Source organism: Babylonia areolata, chromosome 25, assembly GCF_041734735.1.
Source record: "Babylonia areolata isolate BAREFJ2019XMU chromosome 25, ASM4173473v1, whole genome shotgun sequence".
In the NCBI taxonomy this organism is placed as follows: Eukaryota; Metazoa; Mollusca; class Gastropoda; order Neogastropoda; family Buccinidae; genus Babylonia; species Babylonia areolata.
This window is the reverse complement of record NC_134900.1, coordinates 19,383,626-19,404,527: the sequence shown is the minus strand read 5'-3', so window position 1 is coordinate 19,404,527 and position 20,902 is coordinate 19,383,626. Positions and strand designations below refer to the sequence as shown.

General features: G+C 46.4%; 1 protein-coding gene across 5 annotated transcripts in view; it reads right to left on the bottom strand.

The window, feature by feature from the left end:
* LOC143299425 (plexin-A2-like) overlaps positions 1–20,902 on the bottom strand; it is a 385,902-nt gene that overhangs the window by 30,671 nt on the left and 334,329 nt on the right. For all 5 annotated transcript variants that reach the window (XM_076612611.1, XM_076612610.1, XM_076612609.1 and 2 more), the window contains one exon: positions 456–570. In XM_076612611.1, coding sequence (XP_076468726.1) covers positions 456–570 — 115 coding nt within the window. The remainder of the gene's footprint in view (positions 1–455; positions 571–20,902) is intronic.

The window sequence follows — 20,902 nt, the reverse complement described above, 5'->3', positions numbered from 1 at the left end:
TGTTGCCATTTACATGAAAACCATTACACCAGTCAATTATTTTAAGACTATCTTTATTCAGCTTTTTGCTGTGTGTGTGTGTGTGTGTGTGTGTGTGTGTGTGTGTGTGTGTTGCAGCAACCTACACAAAATATATACCAACGTTTTCATGGCATTAAGATAAAATCTTAATCAAAACAAGCTCATCTTCCAAAGCAATACTGAAACTTAACAAGGTACAAAGAAAAATCAAACAGGCAAGTAAGTTTGATCTCATGATCAGGTATTAAAGACACATACTAACAAAGACAAAATAATAATAACTAAGTGTGGCAACTGATGATTTTAAAATATCTATAAAATAAGCAGATTCATGAGGTGTAATACACACACAGATGACAGACTGAAGTCCAGTCAGCCCACACCCAATGAAAACTGATCAAAATAATCTGACAGCACAACGTCAGTGGACTCACATTTCTTCCTGTGACGCGGATGTCGTTCCGACAGTTCTTCTCAGCCTGGTGAGTGCACTGGTGATTCTTGATGCACCATGTACACTCATAGTGACTCTGTGTGCACCCTGTGCATCTGTACACACAGAGAGATGTGACACTACAGTAAACAATCATTTCTCTTGTTCAGATGCACAATATAGGTTAATGCCAAACTAGTCTTTGCAGACACACACAACACAGGTTAACTAAGCTTCCTATGTGTTGCAGCTTGTAGCTGAGCTGACTACAAAGGGCAAATAACTGTGCAAATAATGAAAACAACTGTCATTGACAAGTGAAATATAAGCAAAAACACACTGAAATTGAATGCGTACAGATTATTATCAAATCAACACAGGCAACTTGTACTCATTTAATGCGTGTAACTTTCATACAGACACACAGCATAGGTAAATTTTTCTTCTGTCAAAGTACCCTAATAAATTTTCAGATCATTTCGAAGCATGAAAATGGATTCTTTTTTTTTACATGGAACATAATTTCCTAATAAAAAAATTGTATGATAGAAATTGGTTATTGTGGTATGATAGCTACCATACAATGCACACATGTATATAAAAGTCCAGTTTTATTTCCAGCATGTGTGTATGTCAGAATTTCTTGGCGACCAGGTGGTGGCTTAGCCATACATATATATTTAACGGTAACCGAAACCTGGCAAATGCAGAGTTACGCACACACAATTACCTACGCTGACTGTCTACACCTTCCCCAACCAAACCCCATAGTGTGGCAGTGAACAGATTTCATTGACAGAACCCACTGTCCCCTGGGCAGACCCAGTCCCTCGGAACCCTCCCACCGACGCCAGAGCAAACACTCCCAGTCCCCCCTGACCAAGCCGTGGCCATGCAAACACTGCCTCTTGACACAGACCAACCTGACCCTCAAGTGCCCACTGTTCCCCTCGTCCTCTGTCAACACTGCAGCCTTCCAAGTCACCTAGCCAGGGGATTCTGTCGGGTTCTCACTGACTATAGCCCCAGGGTCAACCACAAGACGCTTGCTTTTTCTCAACCTCATGCTAACAGTCACATGGACGTGCACACGCACTATCATACATGCTTGAGGAAGAGGAGAAAGTTCGTGAATGTACTGTGACTGAGAATGTGAGAAGGAAAATGTACACAACACGATATTGGAATTATACATCTGCTGGCAGTTGCAATTACAGGGAAGGGGGGGGGAGGATTTGAATGAGTATGATGATTGCATCAGAAGAGAGAGTGGCGAAGGGGGGGGGATGATTTATTCAGACTCACAGATGGATAAACGGACACACTCACATTCATTAAAAACAAAAGTCATACAGACTTTGTGTAGCTCACAGAATAACAACAAAAAATCTAAATCAAGTGGAAGCTGATCCAACTGACAGTAGCGATACTGTATTGGACTTTTGACTCTTCTGAGCCCTGGGTTCAATTCTGGATGTGCCTGGTGGTAAAATACTGGAGAACTCCCCAACTTCCCATTTATGTGCAGACCCACTTCATGTGCATGCATAACAAATACAGTCCTATTGGTACTGTTATGTCCATCATCAAACGATAGTTCTGAAAGTGAAAGTAAACCCATGTTAATTATTCCTTTCCCAACCACAAGTTTTGTGTCCTGAGCATGCATATAATAAGGTGAGAGCACAAGACGACCTAAAATAACAACCAAGATAACATTGTTTCCAACCTTTGACGGTTACATACTAATCTACATAAAGTATGTGCTGTGTTGTTTTTATTTCTCAATACTTTGTGCACACAAACACTTGTAGCACAGTCTTGCAATCAAAAAGAGAAAGTGAAATGGACATCTCAACTCGACAGGGAGTGTTTGACATAACAATACCTCATTACCCCATTACCTTCTGACCGATAATATATTTCATACTCAGAAATACATAAATCCTGGAAATTCTATCTGTGAATTGAGAACTGACGGACTGTGAGGCATGTCAACCGCCTCATCTTCCTCTTCACATTGCTCCACTTACGGCACTGACCAACGCTGATTTTATTATTTTATTTATCTATTTTTTTATATTTGTTTACTACTTCCGGCAGCCGAAACTCGTCCATTACCACACTGATGATAATTCAGCTAACAATCCTCAACATCTGTGTGTTGCCCTCAGTGTGCCATGCACTTTGGAGACAGATGAAGGGGAGGGGCACAAAGTCCCTGTTGGTTGCCTTCCACTGCACGGCTCTTGTTTTTTCTGGGGTCAGGAGAGGGGGTGGGGGGTGGGGGGGTGAAGGGGAGGGGCACAAAGTCCCTGTTGGTTGCCTTCCACTGCACGGCTCTTGTTTTTTCTGGGGTCAGGAGAGGGGGTGGGGGTGCTGGTAATGGGGCGTGGTTGGGGGGATCGTTATCTACATCTCTGATCTTTCTGTATCATCACACAACAGTCCTCCAGGAAGGAAATCGAGTCGAACTGCTCACAGGAGACGATCTTGAATGGGAAACAAACGAATCCAATCAGTGGAGAGGGAAATACAATAAAATGCGATCAAGAGGAAAGATACAGGCACAGACGGTACAGGCGCCAGTGGACTGAATTATGCAGTGTGCGGGTGAAATCCTATATGGTAGTGGTACGGGGTGAGAATGCGGCTGTCAGTGGCTGCCCTTGCCCACCTCTGCTCAACAACGGCCATGGATTAACATTGGATATGCTGTAGGACTTTGTTCAATTGGACCTACCCAGTCTCAACACACACACACACAATTGGACCTACCCAGTCTCAACAGACAGGCGCGCGCGCGCGCACGCACACATACACTCTCTATACACATTAATTCTATCGTCCTAGCTATCGTCCTCTGGCAATAAATTATACAACCCAGGTAGAAATCAAGCTCGATAAATCAATACACTGCTGTTAGTGCACGTCCCTTAATTTTGTTCATGTTTGTCGTGTTCCCCCTGGGCTCTCTGTGTCTGTCGTTCCTGAAGCTGTTGTTTGTGTTTCAAATTCATGGACGTTAATGAGACCGCAAATAATGGCTCCAGTGATTGTGTGTGTGTGTGTGTGTGTGTGTGTGTGTGTGTGTGTGTGTGTTGTGTTGTGTTGTGTTGTGTTGTGTTGTGTTGTGTGTGTGTGTGTGTGTGTGTGTGTGTGTGTGTGTGTGTGTGTGTGTGTGTGTGTGTGTGTGTGTGTGTGTGTGATATTTTTCGCTATCGTTTTCACACCGCATAATACGTGGAGCTAAACAGTATGCAAGCAGACAGGTATACACCGGGAGTCAGGAAGGAAGTAAGCAGTGTTCTGATTCTCCATGACCAGTCCTGACTCACGTTCACACCCCCACATCCCCTCTCCACCCCCACCCCCCCTACCTCTCCCACCCCCCACCCCCCCTGCTGGCCCTTCCCAAATAAACAAAATCAACGGCGACCTCAGTGGCTGCACACGGCCTGGCCAGACAGACACTGAAGGCCAGTCGGGTTGCACGAGCAGTGGCAGCACACATGTTGGCCCTGGGGCTCTCTGAACGTCAGTCCTTTTTTCTTTTCGCCACACACGACATTTACATGGCAATAAGTGATCTTTGCTTCCCCAGTGCTCTGCCCACACCCCTGAGACTGCCCTCCCCAGGGCTACAGACAGGCGAAGACCTTTTGTAGCGGCAGCATTGTGACCTTAGTCATGGTCCCTGGTGACGACGTGTTGCAGTATTTCGTCTCGTCTGACGAGCCGGTGGGAATCCATGCCTTTGGACACCCTCACCACCACCCGCCCTCCTTGATATTAAGTCACTCCGGGCAGAAGTGCACGTTTCTGCACTGTCTGTGTGTCTGTCTGTTGTATCAGGAACAACCTCAACCACATTTAATTAGAACTACCATGCATATATTTCCCTCGAACGTCTTTTCACAGGTAAGTGATATTAGACCAGGGGATGGGAGGGGAGGGGGGAGGCGGGGAGTGGGGCGATGGGAAGAGGTGGTGGGATGACATATACAGGAAAAGAGACGTAAAAAAAAAAGTATATCGCCGTGCATGTGTGTATGAGGCACCCGCTTACGCGAGTGCGTCAACACACGATTACACGTATTTTATTCTATACTGTGGATGAGAAAATCTCACAGCCCAGAGCAGAGCTGGGCCGAATAAGAAAGAGTGATGGCAAAACCCCACCACGAGATACGACAGCCATGAACGAAAATTAAACGCTATCAAAAACAAACTGCAGTATCAGGCCGGCGCCTACAACTTACTGCGACGTCAGCTGAGAAGCCTCGTTCTCCATCATACCCTGAATAACGGCCAGCTACAGATAGAGGACGCTGACAGCTGGGAGAGCAAAACGGCCAGAAAGAACTGAACTCAAAAATTTCCATCAGAACCAACGTTTGTTTTATAAGGGCCAACCTTAGTTATAACTGACTACAAAACAAATCTCCGGCAACACTTAACCGTATTAAGCTGAAGGGATAAGCGCAGCGGGGGGGGGGGGGGGGGGAATGAAAACTACACAGGGTGAAAAATCAGATCAGCTTTCTTTTTTTGACAATCCGAGAAAGCATAGAACCAGATTCTCACGTTGGAAACGTCCAGATGCCACCACAATCCTCCCAACGCCACCCTGAAACTGTTCATCTCCGCACGCCATCTCCCCCCAAAAACAACCCACGAATGCAACCCGCACGTGCAACACGAAAATACAACAACAACAACAACAACAACAAAACACAGCACCTCACAAAGCAGGCACGAGGCGAATTCAAACCTGGTTCATTTCAATGACATTGTGGGGATGTGTTTGCGTGCGCGTGCGTGTGCGCGCATTTTTTCCCCCCACTGAATGTGATATCAGCAAGGCCAATGGGATGGGAGAGGTTTTGATGAAATGAGTGGAGCAAGCAAACAAACATGCTTGCGTGTGTGTGTGTGTGTGTGTGTGTGTGCGCGTGCGCGCGCAGGTATTTGGCTATGCGTACATTATATGTCTCTCTATGTATGTATGTGTGTGTGTGTGTGTGTGTGTGTGTGTGTGTGTGTGTTATGTATGTATGTATGCAGGTATGTAGCTATGCGAACATACATGTGTGTGTGTGTGTGTGTGTGTGTGTGTGTGTGTGTGTGTGTTATGTATGTATGTATGTAGGTATGTAGCTATGCGTACATTAATGTCTGTGTGTCTACGTATATCACGGGAGGGAAAGAGAGAGCGAGGGACAGACAGACAGACAGGGAGACACAAAAAGACAAGAGACAGAATGAAAAAAGGGGAACAGACAGAGGAGGGAGTCCGGTATATTCCATGGAGTGAGATAAGGTCTACAGTCCACAGAGTGAGATAAGGTCTACACGGAATCCACTGAGATAAGGTATACAGTTCAGAGTGAGATAAGGTCTACAGTCCACAGAGTGAGATAAGGTCTACACGGAATCCACTGAGATAAGGTATACAGTTCAGAGTGAGATAAGGTCTACACGGAATCCATTGAGATAAGGTCTACAGTCCAGAGTGAGATAAGGTCTACAGTCCACAGAGTGAGATAAGGTCTACACGGAATCCACTGAGATAAGGTATACAGTTCAGAGTGAGATAAGGTCTACAGTCCACAGAGTGAGATAAGGTCTACACGGAATCCACTGAGATAAGGTATACAGTTCAGAGTGAGATAAGGTCTACAGTCCACAGAGTGAGATAAGGTCTACACGGAATCCATTGAGATAAGGTATACAGTTCAGAGTGAGATAAGGTCTACAGTCCACAGAGTGAGATAAGGTCTACACGGAATCCATTGAGATAAGGTATACAGTTCAGAGTGAGATAAGGTCTACAGTCCACAGAGTGAGATAAGGTCTACACGGAATCCATTGAGATAAGGTATACAGTTCAGAGTGAGATAAGGTCTACAGTCCACAGAGTGAGATAAGGTCTACACGGAATCCATTGAGATAAGGTATACAGTTCAGAGTGAGATAAGGTCTACAGTCCACGGAGTGAGATAAGGTCTACAGTCCACAGAGTGAGATAAGGTCTACAGTCCATGGAGTGAGATAAGGTCTACAGTCCAGAGAGTGAGATAAGGTCTACACGGAATCCATGGAGATAAGGTCTACAGTCCACGGAGTGAGATAAGGTCTACAGTCCACAGAGTGAGATAAGGTCTACAGTCCACGGAGTGAGATAAGGTCTACAGTCCACGGAGTGAGATAAGGTCTACAGTCCAGAGAGTGAGATAAGGTCTGCAGTCCAGAGAGTGAGATAAGGTCTGCAGTCCAGAGAGTGAGATAAGGTCTACACGGAATCCATGGAGATAAGGTCTACAGTCCACGGAGTGAGATAAGGTCTGCAGTCCACGGAGTGAGATAAGGTCTGCAGTCCACAGAGTGAGATAAGGTCTGCAGTCCACGGAGTTAGATAAGGTCTGCAGTCCACGGAGTGAGATAAGGTCTGCAGTCCACAGAGTGAGATAAGGTCTACACGGAATCCACTGAGATAAGGTCTACAGTCCACGGAGTGAGATAAGGTCTGCAGTCCACGAGTGAGATAAGGTCTGCAGTCCACAGAGTGAGATAAGGTCTACACGGAATCCACTGAGATAAGGTCTACAGTCCACGGAGTGAGATAAGGTCTGCAGTCCACAGAGTGAGATAAGGTCTACACGGAATCCACTGAGATAAGGTCTACAGTCCAGAGTGAGATAAGGTCTACACGGAATCCACTAAGATAAGGTTACAGTCCAGAGTGAGATAAGGTCTACAGTCCACGGGAGTGAGGTAAGGTCTACAGTCCAGAGAGTGAGATAAGGTCTACACGGAATCCAGTGAGATAAGGTCTACAGTGCACGGAGTGAGATAAGGTCTACAGTCCACGGGGTGAGATAAGGTCTACAGTCCAGAGAGTGAGATAAGGTCTACACGGAATCCATTGAGATAAGGTCTACAGTCCACGGAGTGAGATAAGGTCTACAGTCCACGGGGTGAGATAAGGTCTACAGTCCACAGAGTGAGATAAGGTCTACAGTCCATGGAGTGAGGTAAGGTTTACAGTCCACGGAGTGAGATAAGGTCTACACGGAATCCATTGAGATAAGGTTACAGTCCAGAGTGAGATAAGGTCTACAGTCCACGGAGTGAGATAAGGTCTACAGTCCACGGAGTGAGATAAGGTCTACACGGAATCCACTGAGATAAGGTTACAGTCCAGAGTGAGATAAGGTCTACAGTCCACGGAGTGAGGTAAGGTCAAACAGAGTGAAATAAGGTCTACAGTTAACAGTGAGACAAGGTCTACAGTGCACAGAGTGAGATAAGGTCTACAGTCCACGGAGTGAGATAAGGTCTACAGTCCACAGAGTGAGATAAGGTCTACAGTCCACGGAGTGAGATAAGGTCTACAGTCCACAGAGTGAGATAAGGTCTACAGTCCAGAGTGAGATAAGGTCTACAGTCCACAGAGTGAGACCAGGTCTACAGTCCACAGAGTGAGATAAGGTCTACAGTGCACGGAGTGAGATAAGGTCTACAGTCCACAGAGTGAGATAAGGTCTACAGTCCACAGAGTGAGATAAGGTCTTCAACAGGAGGACTGGGGAAACACACATCAGAGAGAGCAGGAGCCACAAGGGGCAATGCACATTTCTGACCTCATTGCTGCCTTTCATAAACAACCCTTTTAAAGACTCTGGAAAATTGGAGTCGACCAAATGACCCTTGAAATGAGAGATGGGAATGGCGACAGAGAAGATGAGACGAGAAGGTAAGAAGAAGAAAAAGAAGAAGAAAAGAAACAGAAAATGGAAAGGAAAGACAGAAAGAGGGAGGAAGAGACCACACACACGTACACGAGAGAGAGAGAGAGAGTCAGACAGACAGGCAGACAGAGAGAGAGAGAGAGAGAGAGAGAGAGAGAGAGAGAACGTGCATGCACAGTTACATACGCTGACATATGCATATAATTATGCATAATACTCCATAAAGCATCTTCCACTTCTCTGTGTGTGTGTGTGTGTGTGTGTGTGTGTGTGTGTATGTGTGTGTGTGTGCGTGTGTGCCTGTGTCTGTGTGTCTGTGTGTGCGTATGCATGTATGTGCCTAACTGTTGAACAAACCCCCACCCACTCCCGAAAAAACAATACATCACTCTAATTTAAAAATGAAAAATCCTCACTGCCTGAGAATCAGGACCACTGAGATAAAAAAAAATTAATAAACAGATTTTTTTTTTTTTTAAAGATAACAATAGGATAAGATAGATATAAGACATGATACAACTTTATTGTGTGTAAAGTCACAAAAAAGAAAAAGAAAAAGAAAAAGAAGTGTTTCAGCTAGAGTACAGACGACATTAAACATGTAAAGCACTGCCACGTTTGGAACATGGGTGGGGTGGGGTGGGGTGGTGTGGGGGTGGCGGGGAGGTAAAGTTATTCCACCCGGAGATCTCAAATGGAAAACCTCTTCCCCAACAGTCTGTCTGCTTGCCACCACCATCGCAGGGAGGGGAATGAGGGAGAGGGTGGAGGAGGGGGTGGGGGTGGGGAGTGGGGGGCGGGCGTTGAGGGAAACCGTACGTAGGTTTTGCCTGTGCATTCCATGCGCGTCTGTGTCTCTGTCTGTGTGTCTGTCAGCCTGCAATGCAAGTTGTGTGGTAGATCAACCCCCCCTGTGGTAAATGGCTCAGCCAAGTAGACTGTGAAAGAGGGGGAGGGGGAGTGTTTATTGTCCCTGGACCACGGCAGGGGGTTGATGGGGAGGGGTGGTGGGTGGAGGGAAGGGGGTGAGCAGCAGGGAGGGAGGGGGTCTGGAAGCCGTAACAAATTAGTGAAAGGGGATGGGTTGAGGCTGAAGGTGGGGTGGGGGTAAGAAGCAAATAGCTGATTTTGTCTATCTGGGAGGGGGAAGAGAGAGAGAGACACAGAGAGAGAGAGAGAGAGAGAGAGAGATAAAATGCATCACATCAGAACATTTTACATCCTTGTGGACATTTCGTCTGACGCACCCATGATAAACTAATTATGCAACATATAAAATCTATATGTGATGCGCGTCCAGCGTAAATGATATTTGATTTAAACCTGGGAAATTCATGTATCCAAACCAAAAAGCACGGATAAGCATAAAACTCAGTGAAGCATGGTAACAACATTTGTTGTGCAGTGTCAGCCTGGTTATCGGAACGTCGATCTGTTTGCGGAGAGAGTGAGAGGCAGAGACAGACACAGAGAGGAGAGAGAAAGAGAGAGAGAGAGGGAGAGACAGACAGACAGACACAGATAAGAGAAAGAAAGAAAGAATGAGAGAGAGAAAGGAGAAAGAGACAGAGACAGAGAGGAGACAGACAGACAGACAGACAGACAGACAGAGAGAAGAGAGAGAAAGAGGAAAGAGACACGAGAGGAGAGAGACAGAGACAGACAGACAGACAGAGAGGGGGGAGAGAGAGAGACAGACAGACAGACAGTTAGACAGACAGACAGACAGACAGACAGAGAGAGAATGGGGGGACAGACTGCCATCGGAACCCTACAGAAAAAGGAACACGTGTCCTGCCTGCCACAACAAACACGTGTAAATCTAATGAAGCAAAGTATACTTCATGTACAATCAACGTCACATTGCTTGAGTGAAACCTGGAAAACAGAGGCGACTGAACCAAACATGGATGAGCATCACACTCATCAAAGCGTTCCAACAACATTAGAATGTCATACGATACAATCATCAGTGTGCCTGTCTGTCTGCACACACATAGAGAGACAGACAGACAGACAGACAGACAGAGAGAGAGATCATGACTGTATCAACGAAACTAAACCATGCAGGCCGGAGCAAAGATGGAGGGGGTGGGGGGTGGACACACACACACACACACACACACACACACACACACGCACACACACACACAACCCCCACAAATTTAGCAGGAAGAAAAAAAAAACCCCAAACAAACATGTGACTGAGACAAAATAATGCAAAACAGAACAGGGACGAGAGCTGAGCCAGGGATACCAGAGGAAATAACATCATGAAAATTGAACAGGAAAGTATATTAACAGCTGTAGGCAAAAACCGTCCTCAATGCGACAAGACCGCGTGAAACACAGTCAGCCATAGCGTACTGTACACCTCTTCAATGATCAAACGAAACCACAGGCCATTATTAAAGTGCAGCTAATACCACCCTTTCCTCCATTACCCCCAGATAAATAAAATAAAACATAACGAAATGAAATAAACTACAAAAAAGGGGGGGGGGGAAAGAAGAAAATACAATAAAATAATACACAAAAATCCAATCAAATTTACAAAACAAGATGAAACAGAATTTTGAAAAAAATGATATAAAAACACCAAGAAAAACCCAAATGATTGTATTGCCTGTTGCATAAGCAATGGGGGAAATAAAAGTGGACACAGCATCAATCTAATCTGGAGGCAACATGTCCGCCTGCAGCCACACGCACCTCCCTGTGGGGATTTCAAAATGCTGTGTGGCACCGCAACCCTTTCTGGAACGAAATCTTCTGTTGCTTGGGAAGATATGTGACGTAGTTCGCCATTTCTCCATCTATAATATTTTCTGTTTTTATTTTATTTAATTTTTATTTCATAGTTGTATAATTTGCTTTAAAATGTAAGTAAGTTTCTTTTTTTTTCTTTTGTTTTTTTTTTTTGGAGGGGGTAGGGGGGCCTCTCTTGTTATGAATGTCGTTGTTGATAATTATTGCAGTTCTATACTTCTTTTTGCTGTTGTTCTTCTTCTATGTGTTCCGTTTTAATAACTCTCTCTCTCTCTCTCTCTCTCTCTCTCACGCACTCTCACACACACACATACACACACACACACACACACACACTCACACACACACACACACTCACACACACACACACACACACACACACACACACACACACACACACACACACACACACACACAAACGTTCAACATCAAACACACGCATCGATTCCAAATCCTCACATTCGCACAGTTTTGCGTCCCTTGAACCGATTCGCTTTTTTTGCACTCTTTGTTACAACCGGTCTGTCAAGCGAAAATACTTTCGGAAACACACAATTGCTATGGGGGAAAAAAGATATTAAAAAAAGATGGGGAAATGACAAGAAGAGAGACCGGAAGAGAGACAGACAGACCGACAGACCGTGAGACAGACCGACAGACTGTGAGATAGACAAGAGGGGAGACAGAGACAGACCTATACAAAACAACTCTATAACAGAACGCACCAACTCGCACGTGCAGCAAGAAAATTCCTTCATCACACCACATACACTCCCGTCACTTTTCGTTCCGCTCGGCGCTATCTTTTAATTACAGAAAGATGCACAGCTCTCTCTTCAGTTCCCACCACAACCACCGTTACACAGACACACAGACACAGACACACAATACTGCAGTCGAACAGGAGGGCAAAAAAGAAACAAACAAACAAAAAGGAAAAAAAAAAAAGAAAAAGGAGGAAAAGAGAAAGAAGCAGAAGAAAATGGCGCTCGTTATTTCTGTCCAACAACCACCCCCTTTGTAGGAAATTTGGCACGCAAAGCGACAGGCGAACCAACTCCGTAAGATATTTGCAAGAGGGGGGTGTGTGGGGGTGGCGGAGGGATTGGGGGGGCGGGGGGGGGGGGGGCAGCAGGGAATTGCATGGGGGAAGATGGGGGCAAAACGGCAAAAGATAAAAACAAAACACAACAACATACAACAGTGTTATCAGTTTTGCCAACAGCGCTGTGATTGTCATTCAAACAATGGGTTTGTCTTGAGGACAGCGGCAGGCGTGCTCCTCTTCAACAGCGGCCTTTTTCCTGGCCTGTCTCCCTCTCTCTCGTTTCTCCACGTGTGGGGAAACTTGCATGCTTTTTGAACCGTGCGGCGCTGAGAAGCTGAGCATGATCTGTTGAAGCTGAATCAACAACGTCTGCGTTGCAGCATGCAACTAGCGTACGTGCGCGTGTAAACACACACACACACACACACACACAAGCACGCACGCAAACGCGCACACACACACACCCCCCCTCCTGGCCTCTCTCTCTCTCTCACACACACACACCTTTCCTTCCTCCCCATAGACATCATTGCACTCTGTGACTTGTACAGCATGCTAGTAATTTCCAACAAAACCAAAGAATATATATATATATATATATATCTAAAACCCTTGAACACAATAAAAGCAATATCATAATCAGAAATGCTTAATATTTTAACTGCTGTCAGACGAGTAAAAGATGTCGAAATTTACCATCATCACCACCTCAGCAAAAAGAAAAAGAATGGAAGAAAGGAAGAAAGAAAGAAAGACAATAAGAAAGAAAGAAAGAAAGAAAGAAAAAATAAAACAAAAAAACAAAATATCAGTTATGCGAGGAAGGATTCCCAAAACATGTGAAACACGCAAGACCGGAATTTCATGCATACAAAATGCTCCTAACATCTCCAAGCATACACTTTTTTTTTTTTTCTTTCAAAGAAAGAGTGAGATGGGTGATAAGCATTGCGTTTTGATGCTTTGCTTTCCATATGTAAATGAAAACAATTCAGACCTAGTGTCACATGCACAGATGATGGCGACCAAAATGAAATTGCAATGAAACAACGCCAGTCAATGGGTCCTGATTGGCGGAGAGATGTAGGTCGATGGAGAGAGCGAGTGAAAGAGAGGTTCTGTTACTGTGTGGAGAGACAGAGACACAGAGAGAGACACACAGAGACAGAAGGGTGGGCGTGAGGAGGCGGAGGGGGGGGGGGGGGGAGACAGAGATTTTACGTCAGCAGTTACAGAACAATTATTCGGACGTAAACCCGCAGTCGAATGTTGATACCGCGACACCCGATAATAAAAGTTCCGAGCAGGTATGGCAGTAGAAGGCTGAAAATGACACCTAATTGTGAACTAATGAGGGGGTGGTTTGGTAGGAGGGGGGTCGGGGGGCTTGAGATAACTGTTGTGATAACTGGAGTGGCTCCATCATGTATGTATGGTCCCTCCGAAAACGTGCCATGCTATGTTATGATGTTATGATTGTTGGCTGGATACAGTTGATCCTTGTATGATAATAGGTGGCTGGATTGAGTGAGTGGCCTCATGGTGAAAGTGATAGAGAAGGGGGCGTGGAGGGGCCACGGAGAGCGGGGGAGGGAGGGGTGCGGGGGCGGGATTGTGACTGTGATTGTCGCACTAACTCTTCTCTGCTCTTTTTCTCGTTGCACCAACCTCTGTGTGTGTGTGTGTGTGTGTGCAATGAAAGTATGTTGACGCATTCACCCATGTCATTAAGGACCTCATGGCCAATGGAATTCAAGTGTCAATGCGTCACAGCGTCTCTCTCTCTCTCTCTCTGTGACATATATATATATATATATATATATATATATATATATATATATATATATATATATATAATGACTCACACACACACATTCCCGCGCGAGCATTCGTGTACACATGCACGGAGGCAAGAACGTACTCACGCACGCACGCGCGCGCATAAACTCACAGATCTATATACACATAGACGAGAGGGAGGAAAACAGAGAGAGAGAGAGAGAGAGAGAGAGAGAGAGAGAGAGAGAGAGAAGACAAAAGAGTGAGAAAGAGAAAAATCGACAATGACAAAGAGACAGTAAAACAGAGACAGGAAAAGAGGAAGACATACACAGACACACAGACACAACTACAAACGCGCGCGCGCGCGCGCACACACACACACACACACACAATCACGTACGCACGCACGCGCGCGCACACACATATATATTGACACAAATACACAGTATAGACACACTCACAACCACACACACACACACACACACACACACACACACACACAGACGAAGGGCTCTCAGTCTCAACAGCAATGGAAGCCTCCGATGGTCTGAGCTCCCGCTGATGTGACAGACAGCGATGATGTTGATGTTACTGTTGTTGTTGCTGGCGGTGGTGGTGGTGGTGTTGGTGTTGGTGGTGTCTCCTTCTGTTGTCCTGCTGTGCTGTTTTATTGTCAACAAGATCTGTGGTTTTAGCCTTCAATGTGTGTGTGTGTGTGTGTGTGCGTGCGAGCGTGTGTGTGGGTCAGTGTATGTGTGTGTGTGTGAGAGAGAGAGAGCGCGCGCATTTGTACGAGTCTGTTGTCTGAAAGAGAGACAGAGAGAGAGAGAGTGCGTGCTTGTGTATGCGTACGTGCATGTGTGTGCACAGATGTGAATATCAGCATCTCCCCAGAGAAAACAACAACAACAACAGCAACAAAAACAAACAAACAAAACAAACCCACTACGTTTACCACACAATCGATCAGTTTTCTCCAACACAGAAAAAGACAAACCCCATTATCTTCCAAACAGATCTCTGTGAAACCCAAAACGGACGGGTCTCTCTCAGCAAGAGGTTTGTTCGTTCGCTTCCCAGGAGTTGCCAATATCTTTCTGCTGAACTGGCCTTCGTGAAAGTTCAATCGCTTTGATGGGGGGTACGGGGGCTTGAGCGGGGGTGTGCGGGTTGGGGTGGGGGTGGGAGGAAGCGATATTGTGTCCCTCACCAGTGTCTCTTCTGGATCCCTCCTCATGGCCACCCCTCTCCCCCAGCACCCGTCCTTCACCCCCCCCCCCACCCTCCCCCCCATTGCCTCATTCCTTTCAGTTTTCCTCTCTGCGATCCTGCTAGTCTTCATCTCACGATTGCTGTCCTTCCGCTGGCTCCTATGGTTCCACATCCGGATGTCTCGTCCTTGAAATTCTGTCTCTCTGTCTGTCTGTCTCCCTCTCCCATCTGTCTCTAACACGTACCCCCCCCCCCCCACCCCCACCCAATCACCCCCGCCCCCTGCACACACACACACACATACACACACAGAGAGAGCTCTGTCTGTCTGTTTGACCCCCCCCCCCCTCTCTCTCTCTCTCTCATTAAACCATCCTGCGTCTCTGTGTCTCCGTCACACACACACACACACACACACTCTCTCTCTCTCTCTGTCTCCCGCTCTCTCTCTGTCTCCCGCTCTCTCTCTCTTTCTCTCTCCCCCTTTCCATCAGTCTAATTACAGGCTCGGAATGAAGCGAAGAGCTAAAAGCCACAGGGAAGCCATTCTCTCAGCTGGCAGCAGCAGTAGCAGTGGAAGCAGCATCATCATCAGCAGTGGGAGCAACATGTGCCAGCTAAGAGAAGCAGCCGCAGCTCTCCCCCCCCCCCCCCCACTCCCCTCTCTCTCTCCCCCTCATCCTACACTAAGCTGCTGAACCCCCAGGAGATGCTTTACAACCAAGTCAGCCGCCAGAAGCGGCAGGGCCTTTCCCCCGCATGCCACGCCACGAGGGCGGATCGTAACTCCTGGAGCAAACAGTCTCCGGGAAAAGGACTGTGAAGGTTACGACCGCTCTGTGACGTACGGGGCTTGTCTTGGTGGCTACAGCCCGCAGGGTCAACAGCCTGTTCATTTGTTTGTTGTAGTTGTTTTTTTCTTTCTTTCTTTCTGTCTTTTTCTTAATGGTAGGATATAGATACTTACTGCTCTTCCTGCATCCAAGAAGTTCTGACGGATACTGTTGTCTCTCACCGGACTTGAAAGCAAATGTAAAAACAAAAAACCCACTTTGTGCGCGAAGATGGTATATCCCGGCCCACAGTTAGTATCCAAGGCAGCATTTCATTCAGTCAGTTTAACTCTCTCTCTCTCCCTCTATCTATCTATCTATCTCCCTCCTTTTCTCCCTCCCCCCTCTCTCTCTTATGGCCCAACACAGGAGGCAAGCCACAGGTCGCCAAATTTAAATTAATGAACGCTCTCAAGCGCTCTCCACTGAGCACAGTCACAAGCTGTAAAGAAACCTAGTTGTCTTAAGCGTCACACATATTTCTGGCATCTGCAGAATTTCAACCCACACAACAGACCTGGTTTGGTAAGGTTCTTCACTTTCGACTGAAGACAGTTTCATGTTTCACACGACCTGGATAGATGAAAGGATGGAAAGAGGATCTTAATAAGTACCTTGACCCACAAAAAAGAAAAAAAAAAAAAGAGGCTCTGACAACCTTGTGAAAGAACTGCCGCCACACAGCTGAAGTGAAGAAATCGGTGCTCAGGCCGAAATACAGGCTTCGTATCTATGGCCCGAGTGCGATTCGAACCCAACGTGCGTTGCCTGGTAACTTCACTTTTCTTCCATTCTGGACGACAGGGTCGATCATGTCTCTTATTGGAAAAGACCATGGTGCGAACCTCATGCCACAGGGACCACAGGGAACTTTCTTCTTTCCCCCAGTTGTGCTGTTTGTGTGCGTGGAGTTGTTAGCAGCATTCTGTATGCATGTGTTTCTGTCCAGACTGGAACCTAGCTGTGTCCTCCAGATAATCCGTTCCTCGTTGTCATCGGTATCCATGCTTATAATACGAGTGTGCACATCTGTCAGTGCTTTGTGTCCGCTGTCAGTATTACTGCTGGCAGAAAGCTCGGTTCTTGACAGTTTTCCCCATCATCACACCCAACACACACCTGTCAGGATTACCTGAGGTAGAAGGGGTGCTTATTTCTTTATTTCATTGTGTGTAAAAGAAGAGAAGCAGAGCATGATCTGTTGAAACTGAATCAACAACGTCTGCGTTGCAGCATGCTGTATTTGTTTAATGATCACCAACCGTCAAACAATGTAGTAGTGCGCCACACACACACACACACACACACACACACACACACACACACACACACACACACACACGCCTGGCTCCTTTTTTTTCGTTTTCGTCTGATATCATTTTAACAAAAACAAACAAACAAACAAAATGTTTTCACGCGAAAGAACTAACAAAGCAGGAAGCGAAAATGATAGTGATGGTGATGATGACGACAACAGAAACAAAAACAAATAGCGATAATAACGATAATAATAACAATCATAATAACATTAACAATGACAATATCATTAACAACAACAACATCAACACTGACACAACATACACAGCTTGTATAACCGTGTCAATTCTTCACCCCTGAAAATGAACTCTTTTTCCGCCGACTCCCAGAAGCTAATCCTATCACCCAAAGCAAGCCACTCAATCAATCACCGCCAAAGCAGCCGATTCCTCAAGCGCACTAATCGACTGAACCCTTTCGGCGCAGAACGGATGGCCAGACGAACATCAGTGCCAAATTATCAATGGAAATCTATGACTCATCTCATGGGAGATCAGCCGGCGGCGGCCAGCGTGTTTTTTGTCACCAACGTCACAAGGATGGCTGCCTCCGAAAAAGATACCGCACCGGCCCACTTCAAGACAGAGGAGGAGAGAGGAAAAAAACAAACAAAAAAAAAAACAAAAAAAAACAAAAAAAACAAAAAAAAACCACACAAACAAAAAAGTTGCTGCATGAAGAAACTGGAAGATGATGACAGAGCGGAGGAGGGAGGAATGGGGTGGTGGGAGAGAGGAGGCAGAAGGGAGAGAGAGGGAGGGGGCGATGCGGGCATCGTACTCTTGACAGGTCAGATGAAAGGAAGGTGGGGGAGGGAGGGAGGGAAGGAGGGTGGAGGAGGAAGGGAAAGGAGTAATGTTGAGGGGGGAGGAGGAGGGAGGATATGGAAAGGGTGTAGGAGCTAGTAGAGAAAAAAACACACCCAACTATAAGGGTGGACGGGAAGAAAAACACAAAAGAGGGAGACAGAGAGAGAGAGAGAGAGAGGGAGAGAGACAGACAGACAGACAGACAGACAGGCAGACGGAGAGAGAATGGAAATAAAAAAGAAAACGAAATCGAACTACAAAAGGCAAATCTAATTGTCTGGACACGAGAGCCCCTGTAGACAAGAGAAGCACAGAGAGAGAGAGAGAGAGAGAGAGAGAGAGAGAGCAAGGTGAGAAATGAGAGAGGGGGGAAGAGAGAGAGAGGGAGAGAGAAGGGAGAGAGAGAGAGGGAGAGAGAGGGGGGAGAGACAGGGAGAGAGACAGGGGTGAGATATGAGAGAGAGAGAGGGGGGGAGGGAGAGAGGGGGGGAGAGAGAGATGAGAGTGGGAGAGAGAGAGAGAGGGAGAGAGGGGTGAGAGATGGGAGAGAGAGAGGGGGGGGAGGGAGAGAGAGCGGGGGGAGGGAGGAGAGAGATGAGAGAGAGAGGGAGGGAAGGAGAGGGAAGACAAACAGAAAGGACATCCTTTTGTGCTTAATTGGAACCCCACGGTCTGGGAGAATGTGGCCACTGGAGCGGACAGTGCCAGACACTTCGATCATTTCATGGATCGATGAATTCACTTCAAAAACAAAAACGAAAAAAAAAGAAGGAAAAACAAACCAAAAATTCCAAAGAAACAGGGTAAGAGAGGGAGAGGGGGTGAGGGGGAAAGGGGGAAAAGGGAGAAAGACACACACACAAAGACAGACGGACAGACAGGCTGAAACAGACATTGACTTAACAGCGTGGATATTCACTGTCCATTCAGCGTTAAAGCGCCATTCACTCATGGGGTCGAGAAAGAACAATACATACTTGTGAACGAATCTCGTGTAATTTGCACACACACACACACACACACACACACACACACACACACACACACACACACACACACTCACATGCATTCAATCACATTCATTCACACGCACTGACACTCCCTCAAGGTCCTACCCCCCCCCCCCCCCCCACCCACACACACACATCCTGAGAGAGAGAGAGAGAGAGAGAGAGAGAGAGAGACAGATAGAGAGAGAGAGAGAGAGGCAGAGGCAGAGAGACAGAGAGACAGAGGCAGAAAGACAGAGACAGAGACAGAGAAACAGAGACAAAGAGAGAGAAAGGAAAGGGCTTCCATTTCCATCCTGCCTCCTATAATTCGATGCAAGGCCATATTTTTCCTCAGAAAGCTGCAGCAGCAGCCGCAGACGACTTGACGACAATGGAAGCAACCCGCCCCTGTAATTTATTTGTCGGCAACTGTTGCTCGACCAACAAGTTGGGCACGAAGAGCGCGCGCAACACGAAACTGAAAACGAAACCTGAAAAACCGAACGTGCGACAGGAAGCTGAAAGCAGAACGGGAAATGGAAAGCACATCAGGAACCACCTGAAAGCGGAACAGGAAACTGAAAGCGAAACCTGAAAACGGAACGCATGACAGGAAACTGAAAGCACAACAGGAAATGGAAAGCAGAACAGGAAATGGAAAGCAAGCACATGAGGAACGTGAAAGCGCAACAGGAAAGTGAAGCCGAGAACGCAACACGTTCTCCTCAAGGCCAGGGAACGAACGCCCCGCAACCACTGCATGGCTGATCGATGGGGCGATACTTTGCCGCGATGACAAAGCCCCCATCACTCCTGCATTTGCTGGTAACTGCATCCTCTTGATGGTGCTGGGATTAAGTCGATACTGTGACCGGCCTGTCTGAGTTTACACGCGCATTATGTGTGTGTGTGTGTGTGTGTGTGTGTGTGAGCGCGCGCGCGTAAAACTTGCGTGCGCACGTGCGCGCCTGCGGAGGCAGACCGAAATAACGAGCCCCCTCGCTTTGTTTAAAAGCCCTCTCCAATCCACTTCATTCTTAAGCCCCCAATCCACTTAATTCTTAAGCTCCCAATCCAATTTCAATCACAAAATCTACCAGCAGTTCCGATCACGATCACGGCTCTTAGAGAACGGAATCCGGCTTCAAACAAAAGCCAACATTCAGAGAAAAACAAAACAAAAACACAGAACAAAACAACAACCCAAAACATTATTGAAATGAGTCAATATATTAACATCAAAACGTCCGCTCTGCTCAGCTCATTTTCCATCCCGAGACATACATCTTGGAAAAAAAAACAAACGGGTCGACCCTTCCCTGTCCCTTTTCAACTCCTGTTTATTAGTTCTTCAGGCTGGCTGCCATTCTCCCCACCCCGCATACGTCCACTTTTCCTTTCTTTCATTTTTTTTTCCTCTTCTCTTTCTTTATTTCTTTTGTTGAAAATGATCTTTCCAGCCAGGAAAGGGGCCTGGGACAGGTTGTCATAAAGAGGAATCTCATGAATACAAAATGAATAATGCATGACCTGTCTGTCTGAGAGCTTTCCTGTACGGTCTGTGTTGAATAAGCCATGGGAAAGGGAGGGGGGGGGGGGACTGGGCAAAGAATGGCATGGCACGAAACCTTCACACTCCGGAGGGACAGTGGGGGGGGGGGAGAGAGAGAGAGAGAGAGAGAGAGAGAGAGAGAGAGAGAGAGAGAAGGAATGGGGGAAAAAAAAGAAAAAAGGGGAAGAATGGATAGAAAGCAGGAAGGAAAGACAGTAAAGAGATGGTAGTCGTTACATTAAAGACAGGAAGACGAGAAGACAAGAAACAACAACAACAACAAAACACATCAAAACAGGAAGTAAAAAACGACGGCAGCAAGACATGCAAAACAAAAATGACAGACGGACAGAGGGAAATAGAAAGCATGAAAGAAAGAA